General features: G+C 35.4%; 1 protein-coding gene across 4 annotated transcripts; it reads right to left on the bottom strand.

The window, feature by feature from the left end:
* Window positions 1–1,905: 1,905 nt before the first annotated feature.
* LOC107847454 (probable LRR receptor-like serine/threonine-protein kinase At1g67720) lies at window positions 1,906–21,354 on the bottom strand. 4 transcript variants are annotated; one of them, XM_016691712.2, is made up of 15 exons: window positions 20,924–21,353; window positions 19,732–20,269; window positions 18,883–19,394; window positions 18,629–18,761; window positions 18,346–18,417; window positions 18,204–18,272; window positions 18,019–18,090; window positions 17,777–17,845; window positions 17,191–17,363; window positions 16,849–17,102; window positions 16,051–16,177; window positions 15,891–15,956; window positions 15,613–15,799; window positions 15,399–15,531; window positions 1,906–2,462 (listed from the first exon to the last, which is right to left on the bottom strand). In XM_016691712.2, exons 1-15 carry the CDS (start codon window positions 20,991–20,993, stop codon window positions 2,145–2,147), a joined length of 2,793 nt encoding a protein of 930 aa, XP_016547198.1. In that variant the 5' UTR covers window positions 20,994–21,353; the 3' UTR covers window positions 1,906–2,144. The 4 variants fall into 4 exon arrangements, with proteins under 4 accessions (XP_016547198.1, XP_016547200.1, XP_016547199.1 ...); XM_016691714.2 differs by having other exon boundaries at window positions 21,113–21,352; XM_016691713.2 differs by lacking the exon at window positions 20,924–21,353 and adding an exon at window positions 20,349–20,564.
* Window positions 21,355–22,843: the final 1,489 nt, after the last annotated feature.

Genomic DNA, 22,843 nt, shown 5'->3' with positions numbered 1-22,843 from the left:
CTACCTATATCCACAAAAGAAGATGAGCAATTCACTATATAAAAGAAAGTACAAACTGTCAAGAGAGACAACCTCACACAATTCACTCAGAATAAAAGAGGCTCACACAAGTGATCCCGCAACACTTGTGTCTCACAAAGTCTCTCCCCAAACGAAACTCTCAAACCCCTAGGACTACATTGTGGATACTACAAAACTAGAAGAAAGGAGTCTCTATTTATAGAGTTTATAACATTTTCGTACGAGAATAAGAATTAGCCAAATATGAAGAATATATTTTCCTTTTCCCAAAAGGAAAACCCAATTATGGTACTAAAGGAAAACCCAAATATGGTAAGAAAGTCAGACAAACACCAACAAAAAGAAACAGAGAGAAGTTAAGGAAGCCGCAAGAGCTGTGAAATCTGAGAGAGAGAAATCAGAAGGGTGACGAACAGAGTGCTGGTTCTTTTCGCGCGTTTGTATGAGAGTGGTTGCAAAATGCTTGTGTTGGTTAAGTGAGTGAAAATGGCTGTAAAAAGCTGTAATCTTGTGCCAATTATGAAATTCCACTACCTATCGTCTGCGGTAGGCAATTACTTTTAGAACACAAGAAATTCAATATGATACATGGTATCACAAATCTTTAAGAAGTAGAGATGGAGAATTGAACATAGTTCAATGATGCTATTTCCATGCAAGCTAATGGTCATTATACATGCAATCTAGAGCTATATGAATCACAATCGCAGATCCAAAATTTAGAGACTATAGGTTCTGAGTTGAGACATAATGTATTGACTATTGCACCCTGTTTGCAACATAATTTAATTTGTGAAACATAAACTTCAACCTCAAATAAAATTATGAACAAACAAGAACTTTTACCGATAAACATGTGGGTACAATTCTTCTCTCTTAATTTTCTTCGTAATTCAAGTGCCATTAGTACCGTATTTCTGGAACGTAGGATGATCTCTTTATTAATTATCCCATGATTTTGTGGGATATTGGAGATGCATTTTTCAGGAAATATTTGTCCATTTACATAAAGGCAATTTAAGATTTAGAGTAGAGTAACCACCAGAGTATAGTAGCATCCAAGAACTCTAACAAAAAATGATTTTTACTTGTAGAATTCTAAAAATTTCGATGTCTACAAATGTCCCCAGCTTGTTGGAATGTAGACTTGATGAAATTCAAGTCTTGAAGTATCCATAGAGCTTTCATATTCACGGTCTTGCTGCTACAGATTTGCATATATGATTTGTGACTATAGGTTTGCATATATGATTTATGAGAAGAGATGAAGGACAGATTTGGTCGTGCCAATTTGTTTGCAGCAAATTTTACAGTGACAGAAATAAATTGCAATCACAAATAAAATATAAGAAAATAAGAATTTTATTGATAAACAATATGAGTACAATTCTGTTCCTCTCTTGATTCTTCACTCTTGCTTTTATCCGTAATTCGAGGGAAATTAGCAGTGTATTTATCGAATGTAAAAAGATTTGGATATGAATTTTCTTCGTAATTCGAGGGTCGTTAGTGGCGTATTTCTCGAATGTAGGAAGATTTGGATATGAATTTTCCCTGTAATTCAAGGGTTATTTGTGACGTATTTCTCGAACGTAGAAATATTTGGATTTGATTTTCATGAAAAGAGGGTATGCGGCTCTTCTTGATTATCAAGAAGAGAGGATTTTAATGCTATGTGATATTCCATGAGTTTATGGAATTATCAAGAGATATTCGAGATATTTGATCTCTTTATGAATATCCCATTAATTCTGTGAGATATTGGAGGTGCATTTTTCAGCGAATATTTGCGCATTTATATAAGAGCAATTTAAGGTTTAGAGTAGAGCAGAACCAAGCTAAGTTTACCAAGCTAAATTTAGGATATAGTAACTCTAAGAACTCTAGCAAAAATTGAATTCTTCTGGTAGAGTCCACGAAAATTCGATGTCTACACACCCAAAATATGAATACTTGTCAGCGTGTCAAGTCCTACATTAGTCTGTGTTAATGTACAGTTAAAAATAATATACTCACTATGTACTAATGTACATCCAAGAAAAAAGCAGGACGTTAAGAAAGGACATAAACCATGAAGTTTAAACACTAGTGATTGACAATGGTAAATCTTGTTGATTACTTGTTCACCTAGCAGACGGGGTAAGTGAGCTATTGGATATATCAGGGCTTTCTACGTCCAGGAAACTTGTTAAGAGTGTCTTTCTGGAAGATTGTGCCTTTGAACTGCCTGATGAAGACAATTTATCAATCCCCTTTTCGATCTTGATTGCGTCCTGTATGGCTGACAGAATTTCATGCATTCTTGGCCTGGATGTACCATGCCTTTCCACACATTGTATTGCAACTTCCGCTATTCTCCATACTGACTCTACTTTGACATGCCCTACTAGTGCAGGATCCATGATACTTATGACATCTCCTTTGCGAATCAATGATCTTGCCTGCAATATTGTTAGTGAGATCTGTCGAAGCATAATATAACTCCAAATGTGTGCTCTATAACTGCTTAAGCATTTAGATGAGATGATCACACACTTCATTAAGATTGTCATCAGTGGATAATCAGTTTGCCTTAATAACTTTGTTGTATCGGGTACACAAATCAGTATATTTATACACTAAACTTCAACACAAGTTCAAGACTTTTTCAAGAACACTTATGAAGTCTTTCAACACCTTCAACACAAGTTCAATACGAAGTATCAAAGAAGTATGTTATACTTAAGAAATAAATGAAACAAAAATAAAGTCAAGTCCTCCGAATTCACAGAGTGTCCTTGAGGAAATAATTCCCCTCAAGTATCCGAGGTTGCGGAATTTTCCTCCCAGGATAAAATGGCTTACAATCCGACAGTAGAGATACCTCAAACTATCGAATTCTTCGAACTCACTGACGGGAGATGATCACACTGAGTTTTTAGAAGACAACAAGTGTTTGTAATCTAGAAATTTTTTTTGTACTAAATCTTTGAAAAATGCGGGTTTATATAGCCATGAAGTGTCCCTTCGAAAAGGAGGCAATCGTTCATCGAAAAGATGTATCTTTTCTAAATAGTCATGTCTGTCCATTCCAAACAGTGTGTCTTTTCCGAACAGTCACAACCATCAAAATTGCTGCGTTTTTATTTGGATTTTCGAGATTTTTTCCAAGTTTTAAATAAATTTTGTCCAAAAAATTAATCTCATCGATCGATCATTTTTCAAATCCGAAGCCGAAGCCGAGCGAGCGACGACGGCACAAGGCACCTCTTTGTTCTTGCCTCACTATCCATGTGGAGATGTGTTTCTTAATAAGAACACATGAAAGTTTATTTCTCCCACTAATGTGAGAGAATTAGTAAAGTTTTCTTATTTTGAGTACACTTATCTTTTTAAGTGTGATCTCATTTTTTCCTTCACTAATTCCCTCCATTTTTCATTCACACTTTTAACTTGAACCCAACAATCCCCCACATGAATGGGGAATGACTACTCTTTGTAAAACTTTACGGACAAGTATGTGATCATCAAGCAAAGACTGATTGCATCTGGATAAGTGGGTTTCCCTTTGAACTTTCCGTAGTGAACATGCATCGGATGCACTCGGTCAATCGATAGATTTTATATCTTTGAATTGTGGAGCTTTAATATACACCTAGACAACACATGTCACACAACCAATCTTTTACCATTTATGGTTCTCACCGTTTTGTTCATTTCAGTCATGAACACGTCTCGATTTCATGAGAGCTTATAGAATAGGCCTATACTAACATTCTCCTTGAAGCGGCTTCTACTTCGCCCTCACATAGGTGATTTCTAAACGTTCAATCCTATAGATTAAATTATTTGGTCAAATCTGCCAAATTTAGATAATCATTAAAAGACTTCACATCATAAGTCTTATCCTTGTTTACTAAACATTGTTTACATCATGAGAATGATTGGGTATATTATCAATGTTGAACCGTCAAACACAACTTTGTTTGATCTTTTTAAACCTAGCTCTTGGGATCTCCAGTCTACTAGGTAGAGTTATTGTCATGCTGACTTATGCTAGGCCGTAAACCCATTCCCTTGGATGTTCTCTCAACTCCCTCTACATAGGCCTTTTATAAGTGGATCCAACACATTACCCTTTGACTTCACATAACAGTGATAATTCCACTAGAGAGAAGTATTCTAACGGTATTATGTCTCCGTCTTATGTGACGAGATTTACCTTTGTACATCATGCTCCCTGCCCTACCTATTGTTGCTTGACTATCACAGTCTATACATACTGTTGCCAATGGTTTGGGCCAATAAGTAATATCTTGCAAGAAATTCTGGAGTCATTCTGCTTCTTTACCGGTTTTATCTAATGCAATAAATTCTTATTCCATTGTAGAGCGAGCAATACATATTTGTTTGGACGATTTCCAAGAGACTGCTCCTCCACCTATAGTAAATACATATCCACTCGTGGATTTTACTTCATTTGATTCAGTGATCCAATTTGCATCACTATATCCTTCAATTACCGCGCGATATTTACAATAATGCAAAACATAATTTTGAGTGTATTTAAGATACCTCAAAACTCTTTTCATTGCCATCCAATGAGTTTTATTAGGATTACTCATGTACCGACTCAACTTACTAATAACACATGCTATGTCTGGCCGTATACAATTCATGATATACATTAAACATCCCAACACTCTTGCGTATTCCAACTGTGAGTCACTTTCACCCTTATTCTTTTGAAGTGCGAAGCTCACATCCAATGGAGTCTTGGCAATACCAAATTCCAAATACTTGAATTTGTTAAGCACCTTTTTGATGTAATGAGACTGTAAAAATGTCAACCCTTATGGAGTTCTATAGATTCTCATTCCTAAGATCACATCTGCAACTCTAACGTCTTTCATATCAAACTTGCTTTCAAGTATTCATTTCGTAGCATTTATGTTAGAAATAAAATGTCTCTACTGATGATCAACATATCATCCACATACAAACAAACAATGGCCCTGTGATTTGGAGTGTCTTTAATGTAAACACATTTAAGGGTCGTTTGGTAGAGTGTATAAGAATAATGTAAAATATAGTGTATTAGTAATGCTTGTATTGGAAATGGTGGTGTTAGTTATACTTGCATTAGTTATGCTTGTATTTTTCTTATGCATTGTTCGGTTCGATGTATTAAAAATAACATAAATTATATAATTTCTAAAAAAAAAAAATTTTACATAATACCCTCAATATATATGTTGGAAAGGATGCGAAATTTTTTTTTGAGGGATAATAATGTCTTTAAACATGTTAATGCATGCATTAGATCCATTGCACTACTAATGTAATGGATTTTGAGGTATTAGTAATACACACCTCAATACACAATAAAGTGAATAACTAATGCAAGCATTAGTTATACATAGGGTAAAAAAATATACTAAACAAGGTACTACTAATACACATTAAACTAATGCATGCATTAACTTTCCAATACACTCTACCAAACGACCCCTTAGTACATTCATTTATCTTGAATCCATTTGCCAATATGGTTTGGTCAAACTTCGCATGCCACTGTTTAGGTGCTTGTTTTAGTTCATGGAGTGACTTAACTAGTTTTCACACCTTTTTTTCTTTACCAGGAACCACAAAACCCTCGGGTTGTTCCATGTAAATTTCTCCCTCCAATTCTACATTAAGGAATGTTGTTTTCACATTCATTTGATAGATTTCAAGATCATATACCGCCGCCAAGGCAATTAACATCCGAATTGATGTTATCCTTGTTATTGACAAGTATGTATCAAAGTAATAAAGGCCTTACTTCTGTTTGAAGCCTTTTACTACAAGTCTTGTCTTATATTTGTCAATAGTATCATCCGCTTTTATTTTCCTTTTGAAGATCCATTTAGAACTTAAAGGTTTATTTCCTAAAGGAAGATCAACCAACTCCCACATATGGCTGCTTAAGATTGAATCAATCTCACTATTGACTGCCTTTTTTCAAATGGATGAGTCTGAAGACGACATCACTTCTTTAAATGTTTGAGACTCATTTTCTAAGAAAAATGTTACAAAATCTGATCCAAATAAAGTTGAAGTTCTTTGATTTGTACGTTTTAGATTCTCATCATTATGTACATCCTCACTTGGTTCATCTCGAGGTCGTTTAGACCCTCTACTAGGCTGTGCATGTCTAGTTTTATACGGATAAATATATTCAAAGAATTCAGCATTATCTGATTCGATTACCATATTTTCAATGATATCCGGATGTTCGAATTTATGAACCAAAAATCGCCATTCTTTACTACTTTTAGAATATCCTATGAACACGCAGTCCACTATCTTAGGTCCTATTTTCACCCTTTTAGGCATAGGAACTTGGACTTTTGCTAGACACCCCTACACTTTGAAATATTTCAAGTTGGGTTTCCTTCCTTTCCATTTTTCATATAGAATTGATAGTGTCTTACTATAGGGCACTCTATTGAGTATTCGGTTAGCTATAAGGATAGCTTCCCCCTACAAATTTTGCGGTAAACCTGAACTTATTAGTAAGGCATTCATCATTTCCTTTAAGGTTCGGTTTTTTCTTTCCGCAATTCTACTAGATTGAGATGAATACGGGGCCGTAGTTTGATGGACAATTCCATTCTCTACACATATTTCGGCAAAGGGAGATTCATATTCTCCACCACTATTACTTCTTATCGTTTTGATCTTTTTCTCTAACTGATTTTCAACTTCTGTTTTATATTGTCTAAACGCATTTATTGCTTCATCCTTATTATCGAGCAAATAGACATAACAGTACCTAGTGCAATCGTCAATAAAAGTTATAAAATACTTTTTCCTACCACGAGATGGTGTTGACTTCATATCATAAATGTCCATGTGGATCAAGTCTAAGGGATTGGAATTCCTTTCAACGGACTTATACGGATGCTTAACATACTTTGATTCCACATACGTTTGATATTTTGATTTATTGCACTCAAAGTTTGGCAAAACTTCTAAGTTAATCAATTTTCACAATGTTTTTTAAGTGACATGTCCTAATCGTTTATGCCACAAATCATTAGACTCAAGCAAGTAACATTCATTACATTCATCTTACATAGGCCCTCAGTGAGGTAACCTTTTCCTACGTACACTTCTCCTTTACTAAGTATAATTTTTTCGGAAACAAATATATTTGAATCCGTTTTTATTAAGAAGTGATACAGAAATCAAGTTCTTTCTTAACTCCAGGACATTGTTAGATTCCACATATGTTTGATATTTGATTTATTGCACTCAAAGTTTGGCAAAACTTCTAAGTTAATCAATTTTCACAATGTTTTGTAATTGACATGTCCTAATCGTTTATGCCACAAATCATTAAACTCAAGCAAGCAACATTCATTACATTTATCTTAAATAGGCCCTCGGTGAGGTAGCCTTTTCGTACGTACACTTCTCCTTTACTAAGTACAATTTTTCCGGAAACAAATACATTTGAATCTGTTTTTATTAAGAAGTAATACGGAAATAAAGTTCTTCCTTAACTCCAGTAACTCCAGTACATACAGGACATTGTTAAGAGTCAACACGTTCCCTGATGTCATTTTCAGACAGACTTTTCCTATTCCTTCAACTTTTGTAGTTGCGAAGTTTGCCAAATAGATCTTCTCTTCGCCTTGAGCCAGAGCAAATGCAGCAAACAACTCTTTATTTGCACAAATGTGGCGAGTGGAACCAGAATCCATCCACCATTCTCGAGGATTTCCCACCAAGTTACATTCAGACAGCATGGCACACAGATCGTCCATTTCGTTCTTGGATTCAGACATATTTGCTTGGTCCTTCTTTTTGCCTTACTTTGGGGCACGACAATTTGTTGACTTGTGACCAGTCTTGCCACAATTAAAGCATTTTTCCTTGAATTTTTTCTTAGGTTGATTGTTTTCTTGTCCAGCTTTCTTCCACTTTTTCGAGTTGTTGTGGTCGTTTTCTATAATGTTTGCTCCACTCATTGCAGAATTTCCTTTCGACCTTCTTTTTACGACTTTATTGTCTTCTTTAATGCACAGCCTTACTATGAGATCTTCAACTGTCATCTCCTTTTGTTTATGTTTCAAGTAGTTCTTGAAGTCCTTCCACATAGGTGACAACTTCTCTATTATTGTCGTGACTTGAAACGCCTCGTTCACAACCAAACCTTCCGCAAGGAGATCGTGGATGATAACTTGCAGTTCCTGTACTGGAGATACAACAGACTTGTTGTCAATCATTTTATACTCAAAGGAATCTTGCATCAAAGAACTTCTTGGTTCCAGCATCCTCAATCTTGTATTTTCTTTCCAGCGTACTCTACAACTCTTTTGACATCTTCATTCCACTATACACGTTGTATAGGTCATCTTGGAGGTCGCTTAGAATGTAATTCCTGCATAGGAAATCAGAATATTTCCATGCCTCTATAACGACAAATCGCTCCTGGTCCGAAGTTTCTTCGGGCAGTTCTGGAGCTTCTTCAGATGTGAATCTTTGAAGACACAAGGTTGTAAGGTAGAAGAACATCTTTTGTTTCCACCTTTTAAAATCAACACCCGTGAATTTTTCGAGTTTCTCCGCTGGTGCCATTGGCTGCGGAGCACTCGTACAACTCGTTGTGGCAACATTTGTTGCTGCCATACTCGTCCCAACATCATTCATATGACTGTCAATAGTCATTTTCCTATCACAAAAAGACAATCAACTTTAGTATATCGAAATACTCCTTATTAAGTTGTAGCAACTTTAAAGACCCCTTGTTTCTAGTTTAACGATGAAGTTTATATCACTTTCAATCGTTAACCAAATGACTTTTAACTTGTGATGAAGTTTTTATGTCTTCAAATCGCTTGTTAAGTTCAAACGGAGTAGAAAGCGTAAAGCTTTAATCTCCAGAAACCAAACAATACATATTACGATTTATTTCCTTAAGATTATTGTATCTGGTACACAAAATCTGTATGTTTATACACTAAACTTCAACACAAGTTCAAGACTTTTTCAAGAAGACTTATGAACTTTTTCAACACCTTCAACACAAGTTCAATACAAACTATCAAAAAAGTGTGTTATACTTAAGAAATAAATGAAACAGAAGCCAAGTCCTCCGAATTCACGGAGTGTTCTTACGGAAATAATTCCTCTCAAGTACCCGAGGTTGTGGAATTTTCCTCCCAGGATAAAATGGCTTATAATCCGACAATAGCGGTACCTCAAACTATCGAATTCTACAAACTCATTGAATGGGAGATGATTGTTAGCATGATGTAAATACTGTATATTAATCATATATTATTGTATATTAGTGTAATTACATAGATTTGATTTAGTAGTTAAAGAGAATAATAGTGACTTTAGTAAGAGCAAATTTGGCGGGATAGAATAGCGGATTTAGAAGGACAGAAGAGATGATCTTTAGGGATAGGAAGACGGATCTTTAGGGATGTAATCATTGAATATTTTCTATTTAATGACAAGACTCTCAATATTGAGAGGTATTCAGCAGAAAATTGACATGGTATCAGAGCCTTTTCTTGGCTATCTTGTTTCATAGAGTTCATTTGTGGTTTCTTTCAAAATTTATTTTGAAAATTTCGGTTTTTGTTGATTGTTCCTCAACAATTAACACCTAGGACTTTGATCTTGGTCATTTTAGTTGTTCTTTTTGAGTTAGTGTTTCAAGTTTTCATAATTATGAGTTCATATCAGTTTGAATCATTCAGTGTTCGTTTCACTTTCACTGGAAAGAATTTTTCGTCATTAGAGTTTCAGTTTCAGTTATTTGTCTCCAGAAAAGAACTATGGGGTCATATAGATGGAGCTGATCCTGCTCCTACTGATCCTACAAAGTTAGGTGAATGGAAGATTAAATATGCTCGAGTGATGACATGACTTTTAGGGTCAATTGACCCTCTTATTGTTTCTAATCTCAGGTCTTACAAGACAGCTAAGGCCATGTGGGATTATTTACAAAAGGTTTACAACCAAGATAATAGTGCCCGACGCTTTCACTTAGAGTATGAAATTGCAAATTACTCTCAAGGAGGTTATTCTATTCAGGATTATTATTCTGGATTTCAGAACTTATGAGCTGAATTTACAGATATTGTTTATGCCAAAATACCTTTCGAATCTCTCTCTGTAATTCAGCAAGTTCATGAGCAACGAGATCGATTTTTTATGAAGTTACGCTCTGAGTTTAAGAGTGTTCGCTCTAACTTGATGAATCGTGACCCGTCTCCCTCCCTGGATGTTTGTTCTAGCAATAGGGCCATATTCCTTGCAATTGAGAGTGTTCGCTCTAACTTGATGAATCGTGACCCGTCTCCCTCCCTGGATGTTTGTTTTAGGAAATTGCTTCGTGAAGCGCAGCGTTATGTCACACAAAATACTTTCAGAAGAGGAAATGATGTCGTTGTTGCATTTGTTGCTCAAGGTAAAGGTATGAGCAGGGATATGAATAGAACTCAATGCTACAATTGCAAGGAATATGGCCATATTGCTAGAAATTGTGGCAAGAAGTTCTGTAATTATTGTAAACAACAAGGACACGTTATCAAAGAGTGTCCCACAGGATCTTAAAATCATAAGGTAAATAATTTTCATGCAGCAATAAATGGTTCCACTCTTGAGAACTCATCTTCAGGACCTTCAGGACAAGTTCTTACTCCTGAAATGGTATAACAAATGAACATATCAGCCTTTTCAGCATTGGGATTACAAGGTATTGATGTTAAATCTAATTTTTGGATTGTTGATTCTGGTGCTTCCAATCATATGACCAACTCAACAAGCATGCTAAAAAATGTTCGTAAGTATCAAGGTTCATCACAAATACAAGTTGCTAAAGGTAGTAATTTACCCATTACCAAGGTTGGGGATATTGCTCCAACTTTCAAGAATGTTTTTGTTTCACCGTAGCTCTCAACTAGTCTTATTTCAGTTGGACAATTGGTTAATGACAATTGTGATGTAAATTTTTCTCGTAATGGTTGTCTTGTGCAGGATCAGGTGTCGAGGATGATAATCGCAAAGGGGCCTAAAGTTGGAAGATTGTTTCCTATACAATTTTCCATTCCTCCTGTTATATCTTTTGTTGTACTTCTACGGCTAATAAGACTGAGCTTTGGCATAAGCGTCTAGGACATCCAAATTCTGTTGTGTTGTCTCATTTATCAAATTCTGGTTTATTAGGAAGTAAAAATCAATTTTCCCCTACTTCATTTGATTGTTCTACTTGTAAATTAGGCAAAAGTAAAATTCTTCCTTTTCCTAACTTGGGTAGTCGTGCTACAAAGTGTTTTGATGTTGTTCATAGTGATGTTTGGGGTATTTCACTAATTGTTTCTCATGCTCAGTTCAAGTACTTTGTGACATTCATAGATGATTATAGTCGATTTACGTGGGTGTATTTTCTTCGTACCAAATCTGAAGTATTTTCCATGTTCAAGATATTTTTGGCTTACATTAAGACTCAATTTTCTACTTGTATCAAATTATTAAGATCTGATTCTGGTGGAGAATATATGTCAAATGAATTCAAAAATTTTTTGCTTGACAAAAGAATTGTCTCACAACGCTCTTGCCCATATACACCATAACAAAATGGGGTCGCTGAGCGTAAAAATCGTCATATTTTAGATGTCACTCGTACTTTATTGATTGAGTCCTCTGTCCCATCTAAATATTGGGTTGAAGCTTTGTTTACTGTTGTCTATTTAATTAACAGGTTGCCATCTAAAGTGTTAAATCTTGAGTCTCCACATTTTCGTCTTTATCACAAAAATCCAAGCTATGATAACTTTCATGCATTTGGTTGTATTTGTTTTGTGCATCTTCCTCCTTCTCAGCGTCATAAACTTTCTGTTCAGTCTACTAACTGTGTCTTTATGGGTTATAGTACTTCACAGAAAGGTTTTCTCTGTTATGATCCATGTTCTAATAAATTTCATGTTTCTAGAAATGTTGTTTTCTTTAAGAATCAGTATTTTTTTTCTACTCATGTTGAGTCATCTCCTACTTCTCTTCTTCTTCCTACTTTTGAAGATTTGTCATCTTCTTCTAAGAGGTTCAAACCCGGATTTGTGTACAAACATCAGCGGCTAACTTTACCCCTCCTGATATTGATCCGCCACCTAAAACTGCACCACAATCTGAGAATTCTTCCAGGCCTGCTCCTCTTAAGCCCACTCGACGATCTACGAGAGTATCTCGTACTACTAATTGGTATGACTTTTCATCTACTTTAACCATCATTTCTATTCCAACTTATTACTCACAAGTTTCTAAGCATGAATGTTGGCAGAAGGCAATGGAGGAAGAACTTCATGTCCTTCAAATGTCCATCCAATTGGATGTAAATGGGTTTATTCAATTAAATTTCATTCTGAGAGAACTCTTGATCGATACAAAGCTCGATTGGTTGTTCTTGGTAACAAGCAGGAGTATGGTGTGAACTATGAAGAGACTTTTGCACCGATAGCAAAAATGACGACGGTGAGAACTATTGTTGTCATTGCTGCTTCACAAAACTGGACTCTTCATCAAATGGATGTCAAAAATGCTTTTCTTCATGGTGATCTCAAAGAGGATATTTATATGAAACCTCCACCAGGTTTGTTCTCATTGCCTTCATCAGATGTATGCAAGTTGAAGCGGTCTTTGTATGGATTAAAACAAGCTCCCAGAGCTTGGTTTGACAAATTTCGGTCTACTTTGCTATAATTCTCTTTTGAGCAGAGCAACTATGACTCATCTTTGTTTCTTCGGAAAACATCCACAGGTTGTGTTCTTCTTTTGGTATATGTCGATGATATTATTATTACAGGAACTGATTCTTCACTAATCACTAGCCTGCAACAGCAACTTAAGGATTCTTTTCATATGAAAGATTTTGGTACTCTTACATATTTCTTGGGTTTGAAAGTTCATCGTGATTCATCCGGTGTGTTTCTAAATCAACACAAATATACCCAAGATTTGATTTTTTTTGGCAGGTCTTCAGGATTCCTCCTCTGTGGATACTCCATTAGAATTGAATGTAAAGTATTGCTTGGACGAAGGCGATCTTCTTCCTGATCCAACTATATTTTGGCAATTAGTTAGGAGCTTAAATTACCTTACTATTACCAGGCCTGATATCTCTTTTGCAGTTCAACAAGTTAGTCAGTTCATGCAAGCTCCCCGTCATCTTCATTTGGTGGCTGTCCGTCGCATCATTCGATACCTCCGAGGAACATCTAATCATGGATTATTCTTTCCTAGTGGTTTGCTTATTCGTCTTAATGCTTTTAGTGATTCTAATTGGGCAGGATGTTCTGACACTCGTCGTTCGGTTACTAGTTGGTGCATGTTTCTTGGAGAGTCTTTGATATCTTGGAGGAGTAAGAAGCAAAACCGCGTGTCAAAATCTTCAACAGAAGCTGAATATCGAGCAATGTCTACTGCTTGCTCCGAGATTGTGTGGCTTCGTGGACTACTTGCTGAGATTGGATTTCCTCAATCTAATCATACTCCTCTCCATGGTGACAATACAAGTGTTATTCAGATTGCTACTAATCTGGTTTATCATGAGCGAACCACACACATCGAAGTAGACTGTCATTATATACGAGAAGTTGTAGATAAAGGTGTCATTACTCTTCCGTACGTGTCCAGTGATCTTCAAATAGCTGATGCATTTACAAAATCAATGGCACGACAACGACATCAGTTTCTCGTCGGCAAATTGATGCTTCTTGATCTACCAATATCAATTTGAGGAGGGATGTTAGCATGATGTAAATATTGTGTATTCATGTAATCATATATTGTTGTATATTAGTGTAATTACATAGATTTGACTTAGTAGTTAAAGAGAATAATAGTGACTTTAGTAAGAGCAGATTTGGTGGGATAGAATAGCGAATTTAGAGGGATAGAAAAGCTGATCTTTAGGGATAGGAAGACGAATCTTTAGGGATGTAATCATTGAATATTTTCTATTTAATGACAAACTCTCAATATTGAGAGGTATTCAGCAGAAAATTGACAATGATCACATAGAGTTTTTAGAAGACAAGAAGTGTTTGTAATCCAAAAAAATTTTTGTACTAAACCTGTGGAAAATGCAGGTCTATATAGCCATGAAGTGCCCCTTCAGAAAGGAGGCAATGGTTCATCGGAAAGGTGTATCTTTTCTGAATAGTCATGTCTGTCCATTCGAAATAGTTTTTACTTTCCCGAACAGTCATAACCATCCAAACAGTCATCCCTTTTCCCGAAATAGTGTCTTTTACTCGAAAAATTGTGTCCCTTCCGAGCAACTTTCAGCGTTTCTGCATGCTTGTTAATGGAGGAAAAAATTGTTGCGTTTTCCTTGGATTTTCGGACTAGATTTTTCCCAAGTTTCAAATAAATTGTCCGGAAAATTAATCTCATTGATCACTTGCCGAAGCCGAAGCTGAAGCCGAGCGAGCGACGACGACGGCGCGAGACACCTCTTTGTTCTTGCCTCACTATCCATGTGGAGATGTGTTTCTTAATAAGAACACATGAAAGTTTATTTCTCCCACCATTATGGGAGAATTAGTAGACTTTCCTTATTTTTTAGTACACTTTCCTTTTTAAGTGTGATCTCATTTTTCCCTCCACTAATTCCATCCATTTTCCATTCACACTTTTAACTTAACCCAACAAACTTTGTGCTTAGTACAAGTAATATTCAAGCAATAAGATCAAAAGAAAGGAAATGCACAACTTAACAAATTAAAAATTTGAAGAGTTACACTTCTGCTGATAAGTTATTACTGCAAGACATAATGAATATTTCCTCTTTAGAGATGATCTCCACCTCGGTGAACTCTATTAGTCCTCATGCTTTTTTGATGATCATTGATTGTAATCAAACTTTGTTGTTCAATTTATTTCATTTTTCCCAATTAGCAACTTAATAGCACACATCAGCTATCCGCATACACACTACTGCTCATTCAGAACTTGGTAGACTATTCTCAGTTGCTACCCAGAGAAAAGAACCATGTTTTTTGTTTTTCAGTTTTTTTTTTCTCAGCCAGACAGAACTATATTGTGCTATCGTGTTCACCAATGGACTGACATTTAAAAACATTATGTTCTCTTAATTTTATTTCCTCGTCAGATTCTTATTAATATCTTGTGCTTCTCTGCACTTTGTACTGGAGCTATGCCCCGTATCTTATTTCACAACCTAATAATACTTCTAGCTGGCTTGCTTTGATACTTACTGTGATTTATGTAGATGAGATATCTGAAAACTAATTTATATGCATTATGAACACGTGATGCCAGTGGATGATATATCGTTCCTTAAAAGTTATAGAAAAAGCTATGATGAACTTTACCCAGTGAACAATGCTCCAGTCAGCACCATATTCCTCAGTAGAAAAAGGTTTTCTTCCAGAGATCAATTCCAAAAGGACAACCCCAAAGCTATACACATCACTTTTTTCTGTCAATTGCTGATTTGCATAGTACCTGTTGAAAATGGAGAAAAATGAGGATGGAGAATGAAAATCATCAGCAAAATATTCCATCTCATGATAGATTATGGCCTACTCAGGATCAAGGTAGCCAACAGTTCCTCGTGCCACGCTTGAGACATGTGTTAAATCTTCTTCAGCTTGCCTTGATAGTCCAAAATCAGATACTTTTGCTCGCATATTTACATCTAAGAGAATGTTGCTTGTTTTCACATCTCGATGAATGATAGAGGGGTTGCATCCAGTATGTAAGTACTCAAGGCCTACGAAGAAGCTCAAACAATTAATTTGTGATTCAGGGCTAACTAGGAGAATACAAACTTTAAATTCTTCACAATGAAATTTTTGGGTAACCTTTCGCTGCATCTTCTGCAATATAAAGACGTGCTAGCCAATCCAAATGCTTTTTCTCAGTGCATTCTATTTTCAAAATTGTGGCGTGATAAGTTCAATTCATGGAGGAAAATACGCCGAAAAATGTGTAGCAATTATAGTATAACATAAAGGTGCATACCAGTTATATGATCCCTCAAAGTTCCATTATGCATGTATTCATAGACAAGCATGCGTTGATGATCATCCTCATAGTATCCAATCAATGGAACTAAGTTTCTGTGATGGATCCTTGACAAGAGAGCCACCTGCAAGTATGTCACTTTACTAATGGAATAATTTTCCAACCCAAAGAAGTATCTCATGAAGTTATTGTCTATTTTGTACAGGAATAATATAATCCATCAATAAGTTTTGAGTACTTCAATGGAGAAAAAAATGTTATTTTACTTTTTTAGTTGTTCTTATAGGCTTCTTCCAGCATATAGTTAACATATTTAACACGCACTGCCTTTAATGTAATTCATATTTGCAAATATTTGATGAAAATGGCTTCATCCATCTGGGAAATTACGGTAGTCTGCTTTCTCAGCTCCTTGACCTTTACAACATCTAAGTATCAAACACATAAAGAATCGATTTTCTTTCAAGTTTAAATGAGGTAAGTTTGAAACACTTAAACGAGCAGCATTGTTTATGCTCATCCAGCTTAAGCTTATGTTTGCGATTATGATGAGTTACAAAGTGGTTTCTTTAGTTATGGCATATAATTTATGAAGTCTGACTTATGATCAGTTTTACATCGTGTCAAATGTGTTAGCTTATACGAAATTTCTTAGTCCTTATTACCGTAGCTGTGTCAGCTGCTATTATTTGGGCTTAAAGCCAATCAGCAGCTTAAATAAGTTGCTCCAAATAGAAAACTGACATATTTTATCTCATTGAGATGGTACCAAAAGTATGGCAACCACGATAATACCTCTGTAGCGAACTGTTTGGTTCCATGGCTTGATGAATCTGCCATAGTTTTGACAGCAACTTCTTTCCCATCTCTAAGTCTTCCATAGTAAACAGGTCCAAAACTCCCCTTTCCAATTTTCTTTGAAAAATTTTCAGTCGCTTCTTCTATATCAGATAATGGGATATAATATGCCACACCTTCATCCATTAAGGATCCACCTCTTGCAATTGAATAAGTTGTTGAGGGTTTGGTGCTCGAGCGCATAGATTCACCTGGGTGGTATAGAAGGAGTGATTTGTATGAAAAGGTGTCGGAGCAATAGAATTAGAAGTGAAGAAGACACTTTAGGGAAGTCTGCACCTTTTGTGTCACTTTTTTGATGAGATACTTTAGTTCTGAAGTGGCACAAAAAGAATATACTGGCGGCAAATAGAAGAATTATAATCACAAGTCCTCCAATTGAAGATCCTAGTATCAGTTTGTAACGTGTACTATGCTTCGACTCGGGTCTTACATAAGGATTTCCTTCATATCTGTGATACAGGAAACACATTTTCAAGTGAAGTTCATTTCCTGATTGTAACAGAGCTCCATCTGTGCACACACACATCCATGCGGTGCTGCAGAAGGTGCAAGAAAATTTCTTTCCCTAACTATGTTCAAAGATAAATGTAAATGTTACTTCCTAGTTCTCATTGCAAGAACTTATCAAAATTTATGAATTTTATTTTCTCTTTTCCTAGCATAATGTGACATAAAAAATACTCTGTATATCTAAATGCTAGATGACTGACATAGTTGGGGAAAGTAACATTTGTTATGACATAGATAACCAAACTAAGGAATATAATCAGTCTATAGTAAATTTTCCTACTTTGATCTAGTTGCTGACATCTTCTCATGGTATTATGGTTACAATCTAGTACAGAATTAAAGGTATACTTACTTGAAAGTTACTTTTCCTGTTGATAAAGATGATGGTATTTCTCCAGTTAGGCTGTTATTCTGGACATCTCTGCCATAAAGAAACAAAATTTCCAAGACTGATACAAGGTGTCGGATGAAAGCAAAAAATATAAAGAAAACTACCAACTATTCATCTTGGATACTTTAAATTTGAAGCAACCGAATTACGAAGCGGTGTACACTAAATCAAGTTAAAGTTTTGTTATCTATATCACAACATACAGTTCTAATAAGCTTGGTAAACCTCCAAGATATGAAGGTATTGGACCAGTCAACTTGTTGTTCTCAAGATGTCTGCATGTTGACAAAATACAATAATCTAGTTAAAAGGAAAAGCAGAAAAGAAAAAGATTTACTTCTAAGTTCTAACAATGGAAGTTATAGTGAGCCACTAGTAATGATCTTACATAATTCTTAAATTAACAAGATTGCTCAAGTCAGGGATTGGTCCGGTCAGGGAATTTCCATCCAACCACCTATAGAATAGAAAATATGAGGAACTGAAATGGTATAAGATTAAAATTTGACTTGTTTTATGAGAAAACTTACAACTCTGTCAATCCTTCCATATGTTGTAGCTCACGGGGAATTTCACCCATAAGATTCTTGCCTGATAGTGTTCTGATGAAATCAAAGTAAAATGTCAGATTGACTACGAAAGACATAACTTTAAGCACTATAATCTGAGGTATTATTTCTTCATTTCTTCTCTATATCTCTCTGTCGGATTATAGCAGGACACTGGTTAATAGTAGTTGCAAATAATGTCCTTTAGTTTCTTCTGAAGGACTAGCATTATATCCATATATCATATAGCACCAACATAACTCACAATTTTGTGATTCTCGGCGGAAAAGTTGTGCTGCAAGTCACCCATTCCCATTGCGTGGGTATACAAGGATCACCGTCTTCATCTGTCCAATCACTTCCCAATGACATGGAGCGGAAGGCGTTGAGAGTACTCACTTCCAAGTAGAAGCTTTAAATCAATTAGCTATATTTGGTAAATATATGTGTAGAAGTGGAACAATTACCGTAGATGGACAAAGAGAAATAACTAGACTAAGCATAGAAAGGTCATTGTACCATCTTGTTCAACTGTCTTTGTAGCAATTTGCACATATCTACATATTTCCATTGCACTTAGTAGTGGACCTCGAGTTGAGTCACGCGTCTTCACAAAGGAGAATGAAAGTATAAAATCCAACGATATGTTCATGTAGCTAGGCTCATATAAAGTATAACTTCCATTTGCATTCTCTGCTATATTCACCACGGCATTGCTGTAATCCGGGACATAAGGTTGCTCCATTTTAAACTTCCTGGTCTCATTTATCCCCAAGTTTTCAATTTCAGCAAAGTATGCAAAAGCTCTTGCTTTTGCTGGAAAGTCATCAAGATTCAGCCTATAGCTGAGCATTCCTTTAGTCCCAACAACTGCAGTCTGCATTACTTTAACGGGTGGATATTCTCTTGTGTTTGTATCTATGTACTTTGTTGTGTTGATCCTTTCTGTGCCTGCTGCCACATCTACTAGAAAATTTGGCCTTTTTACTAGATCCGAATCCCATATACGGTCATAGGGATCATCAGGATACCTGTGAGAGAGATCTATTCATGTTGTAATCTTGTGAGAGCTGAAAAAATCTTAACTTTTGGCTTATCAGCTTTTGTATCACCTTACAAACAGCAACAACTATGCCTCATTCCTATGCAAGTTACGTTATATGAATCCTCACTGACCATGTGGCTCCATATATAAGTGCATATAAGACCAATATTATTATTAAAAAATAAAGATAAAGCATTACGTTAAGTTCACTATATTTTCTATTGGCATATACATTACTAACAGGACCTAAAAACTCTTAGAAAACATAGGGACCAGGAAAATGTACAAACATGGCTAAAGGATATTTCCAGAATGTACTATACCTTATAGGTTCCTTGCTTAGAGCTCCAAAATCCACCCTTGCTGTCACTTTTAAGTAAAAGTTATCTTCATAGTCTGTGGCATACATTGACAAGTTTAGAGGTCTTAGCTCAAGAGTAGATATGAAAGGGACCTCTGTTGTTGCACAACACAAGCACACATCAATCGAGTTTGAAGGTGCTCTTATGATCATTTCCTTCACATATATCCTTGAAGATTCTGAAATGGTTATAGTTCCCCACTTAGTTGCATCCAAGTAAAGCTGAAATTTGGGGTATGTTCCCTCTGCTGCAGGACTTCCATATAGAAATGTTGCTCTGACAAGATATCGCCTTCTCTCCTTGGTGTTTAAAGTATAACAGTATTTCTTGCTGTCTGCTGGAAAGTCTCTTCGCCTTTGATATTGTTGTGAGTTTACCCTTGTATTCACTACCACAACAGGTTTTCCATGCTCCATCATTCCAGCATCTGAACTCCATGTTAATCCTGTACTCGCATCCGTATAGTTGCTTGCACTTCCGCAATCTATACTTACAAACTCTGCATAATTAAAGCTTTATTTCATGAACAAGATTGCCAGCCATTTATCTTGTCCGAATGAAACTGAAGTTAGTCATACCTATGCCTAAATCCCGAGAGAGTTGGATCAGCTATATGAATCCTCACCAACCATATCGTTCTATTTAAGCTCACCTCCAACCAATATTATACCAAATCAAGTTAGTTGTAACTATGCCTCAATTCCAAGCGACTAGGCTACATGAATCCTCCCTGACTATATCATTCCATTTAAGCTCATCTTCAACCAATATTATGCGATAACCTCACCCCACCCCACCCCACCACCCACCCAACCCCTCAAAAAATGAAAAAAAAAAAAAAAAAAAACAAGGAACACTAGAAGTTCACTATTTTCTACTAGCATATAAATTTTGACAAGATTAAAAGGTTCTTAGAGTACATAGTACCTAAAGTAAACATATTGACATGACCAAAATTTATTTTCAACTGATAGGTATGGTCTATACATAAACCCTCTGATCTATTCTGACCTAATGAAAATCAAGTTGTTGTTTCAAGATGTGAAAATATGTTTTTCATTCTTTTGAAATTCAGGTTATTTGAAGCCAAGATTGGTTTTTAACTTCAAGATTATGTGGTATAGTGAAGGGTAAAGATACAAAGAAGACATACCTGTAACTTGACACACAATTGGTGAAGTGAAGCAAAGAAGTAAAACAAAGAATTGTAAAAGGAAACCCATGGAAAATGAAGAAGAAGATAAGCAGTGTTCTGTTTGATAAACTTGGTATAATTTTTTAGTATTTCAGTGAAGTTCAAGACTCCCTAAAAGTGGATCTTAATTGATATTTCTTGGATTACCTTTAACTTTTTGTTATTATGGAGTTCTGTGCATTGTTCACTCACATTCCTATGATGTATTTCTTTTCAATATTTTGAAATCTGCTTTTTCCAAAGGTAGAAGGAATTCAACTTGATCTTTCTACTTCACCTTTTTCAATTTGCTTTCAATTTTCATAAAGATTTTTTAGTATGTTGACACTTGACACCACTACAAATGGAAAGCAAGTTAACAATATTTGTCCATTTTTATGTTTCATTTTTTTCACTGTTTAAATTTTTCTTCCTCTAGTTGATTTGACCAAATTAATCTGTAATCTAAATATGCAAGAGTTGCTTTTAGCAGTGTCAAAATCACAAGCTCACAGTTTTTGATTGTGGGGTCCAGTGCTTAAAGGAAGATGATTGAATTATTTATTGATGAATGATTCTTTTTCTTGAATATATTATTGTGATATTGGATATGGACGTGGGAGAGAAATCTGGCCATGCAAACTGCGAAAGCATCTCTTTAGAGAAAGAAAAAGAATCTAATAATCACATTATCTCCTTTTTGCTTTTAGACTTTGGTAACAACACATATAATCTTCTTTTTTTTTTCTTTTTTGTTGCGTCACGTTTTGGCCCAACTTGTCTTTAACTTTTGCGAGTTTGATAAAGTGCAGAATCAAATCATGTAAACTTCCAAGATTATCCTTGTGTCTTGCAAGAATAATGGGTTACCTTTTTTCTTCTTCCCCTCCACTGGGAGCAAAAAATTTTATTGAGGGTTCAAAATATGAAATATAAATATAAATAAATAAAAAGAGGTTCAACACGAATAACTTAACCATATGTGGCTCTGCTCCTGCCTCCCGCCCCCCGCAATTTTATGTCAACCATTGAGGACCTATACTTCTTTTAAAAATTAATTGAATTGAATTCATGGGCATACCCACATGACACTCTTATCATAATTATAATTATAATATCAATCTCCTTTATTATTTGTCTTTGTCTGCTTATGTGTCTAAGTTGTGCAGGGCTATGGTGTCGAAACTCATTCCAGAGTCATCATCTTCAAAGGGATCCTGAGCATCTTGGAGTAGACTGTCTTCAAATATATCATCTTCTTTGTCTGATGATTTTGGAATATTAACGTCTGTACTATTCATGTCTGGAACTACTCTATCTGTACTTGTACTTGGGTTGTCTTTATTATCCATATGCTTATCTTGTTCTTGGCTACTAAAGAATTTTTCTAATGTCTGTTTTACAATAATTTCAATTTGTTTATTCCTTTTTTTTTATGTTAATGTCTTTTTTAAGGTACTAGTCTTATGAGATTTTGATGAAGGTCCTGCTTCATCTTCACTTTTTTGGCAAAGTGACAGCCCTTAACGGATTTGATTTATCTTTCCTAGTTACTGTTTGAGCCGGATTAGCTGCACCAACATCTGGTACAGTGGATTTCTGAGCATTCAGAGGGGGAATGAAGTTAAACTTAAAGTAAATGATGTAGTTGAAATAATGAAAAATAAAGGCATAAGTTTAATAAAACCAATAAAAATAGACCCAGAAGTATATGCAGGTTTAGAATAGAATCTAAATAAATCTAATAAACCAAAAATCCTCACACCAGACTCTCATTTATTATACACTACAAGTAAAGGAGAAATTTCAGTTAGATTTACAGATTATAATTATACAACTAAAAGAAATTTAGACAATGTCGAAACAGAAAGTAATATAGAAACAGAAAGCGAATTTATG

This window comes from Capsicum annuum, chromosome 11 (assembly GCF_002878395.1).
Source record: "Capsicum annuum cultivar UCD-10X-F1 chromosome 11, UCD10Xv1.1, whole genome shotgun sequence".
NCBI lineage: Eukaryota > Viridiplantae > Streptophyta > Magnoliopsida > Solanales > Solanaceae > Capsicum > Capsicum annuum.
The sequence above is the reverse complement of the archived record's forward strand: the minus strand, read 5'-3'. Positions and strand labels throughout refer to the sequence as shown.

Excerpts from the sequence above, each read along its gene's own strand:
- LOC107847454 (XM_016691712.2), bottom strand. The coding sequence starts at position 20,993 with ATGGGTTTCCTTTTACAATTCTTTGTTTTACTTCTTTGCTTCACTTCA. Across the intron at positions 18,273-18,345 it reads ATGGAAGGATTGACAGAGTT|GTGGTTGGATGGAAATTCCC; the intron begins GTAAGTTTTCTC and ends TCTATTCTATAG. Across the intron at positions 15,800-15,890 it reads TGCAGAAGATGCAGCGAAAG|GCCTTGAGTACTTACATACT; the intron begins GTTACCCAAAAA and ends GCTTCTTCGTAG.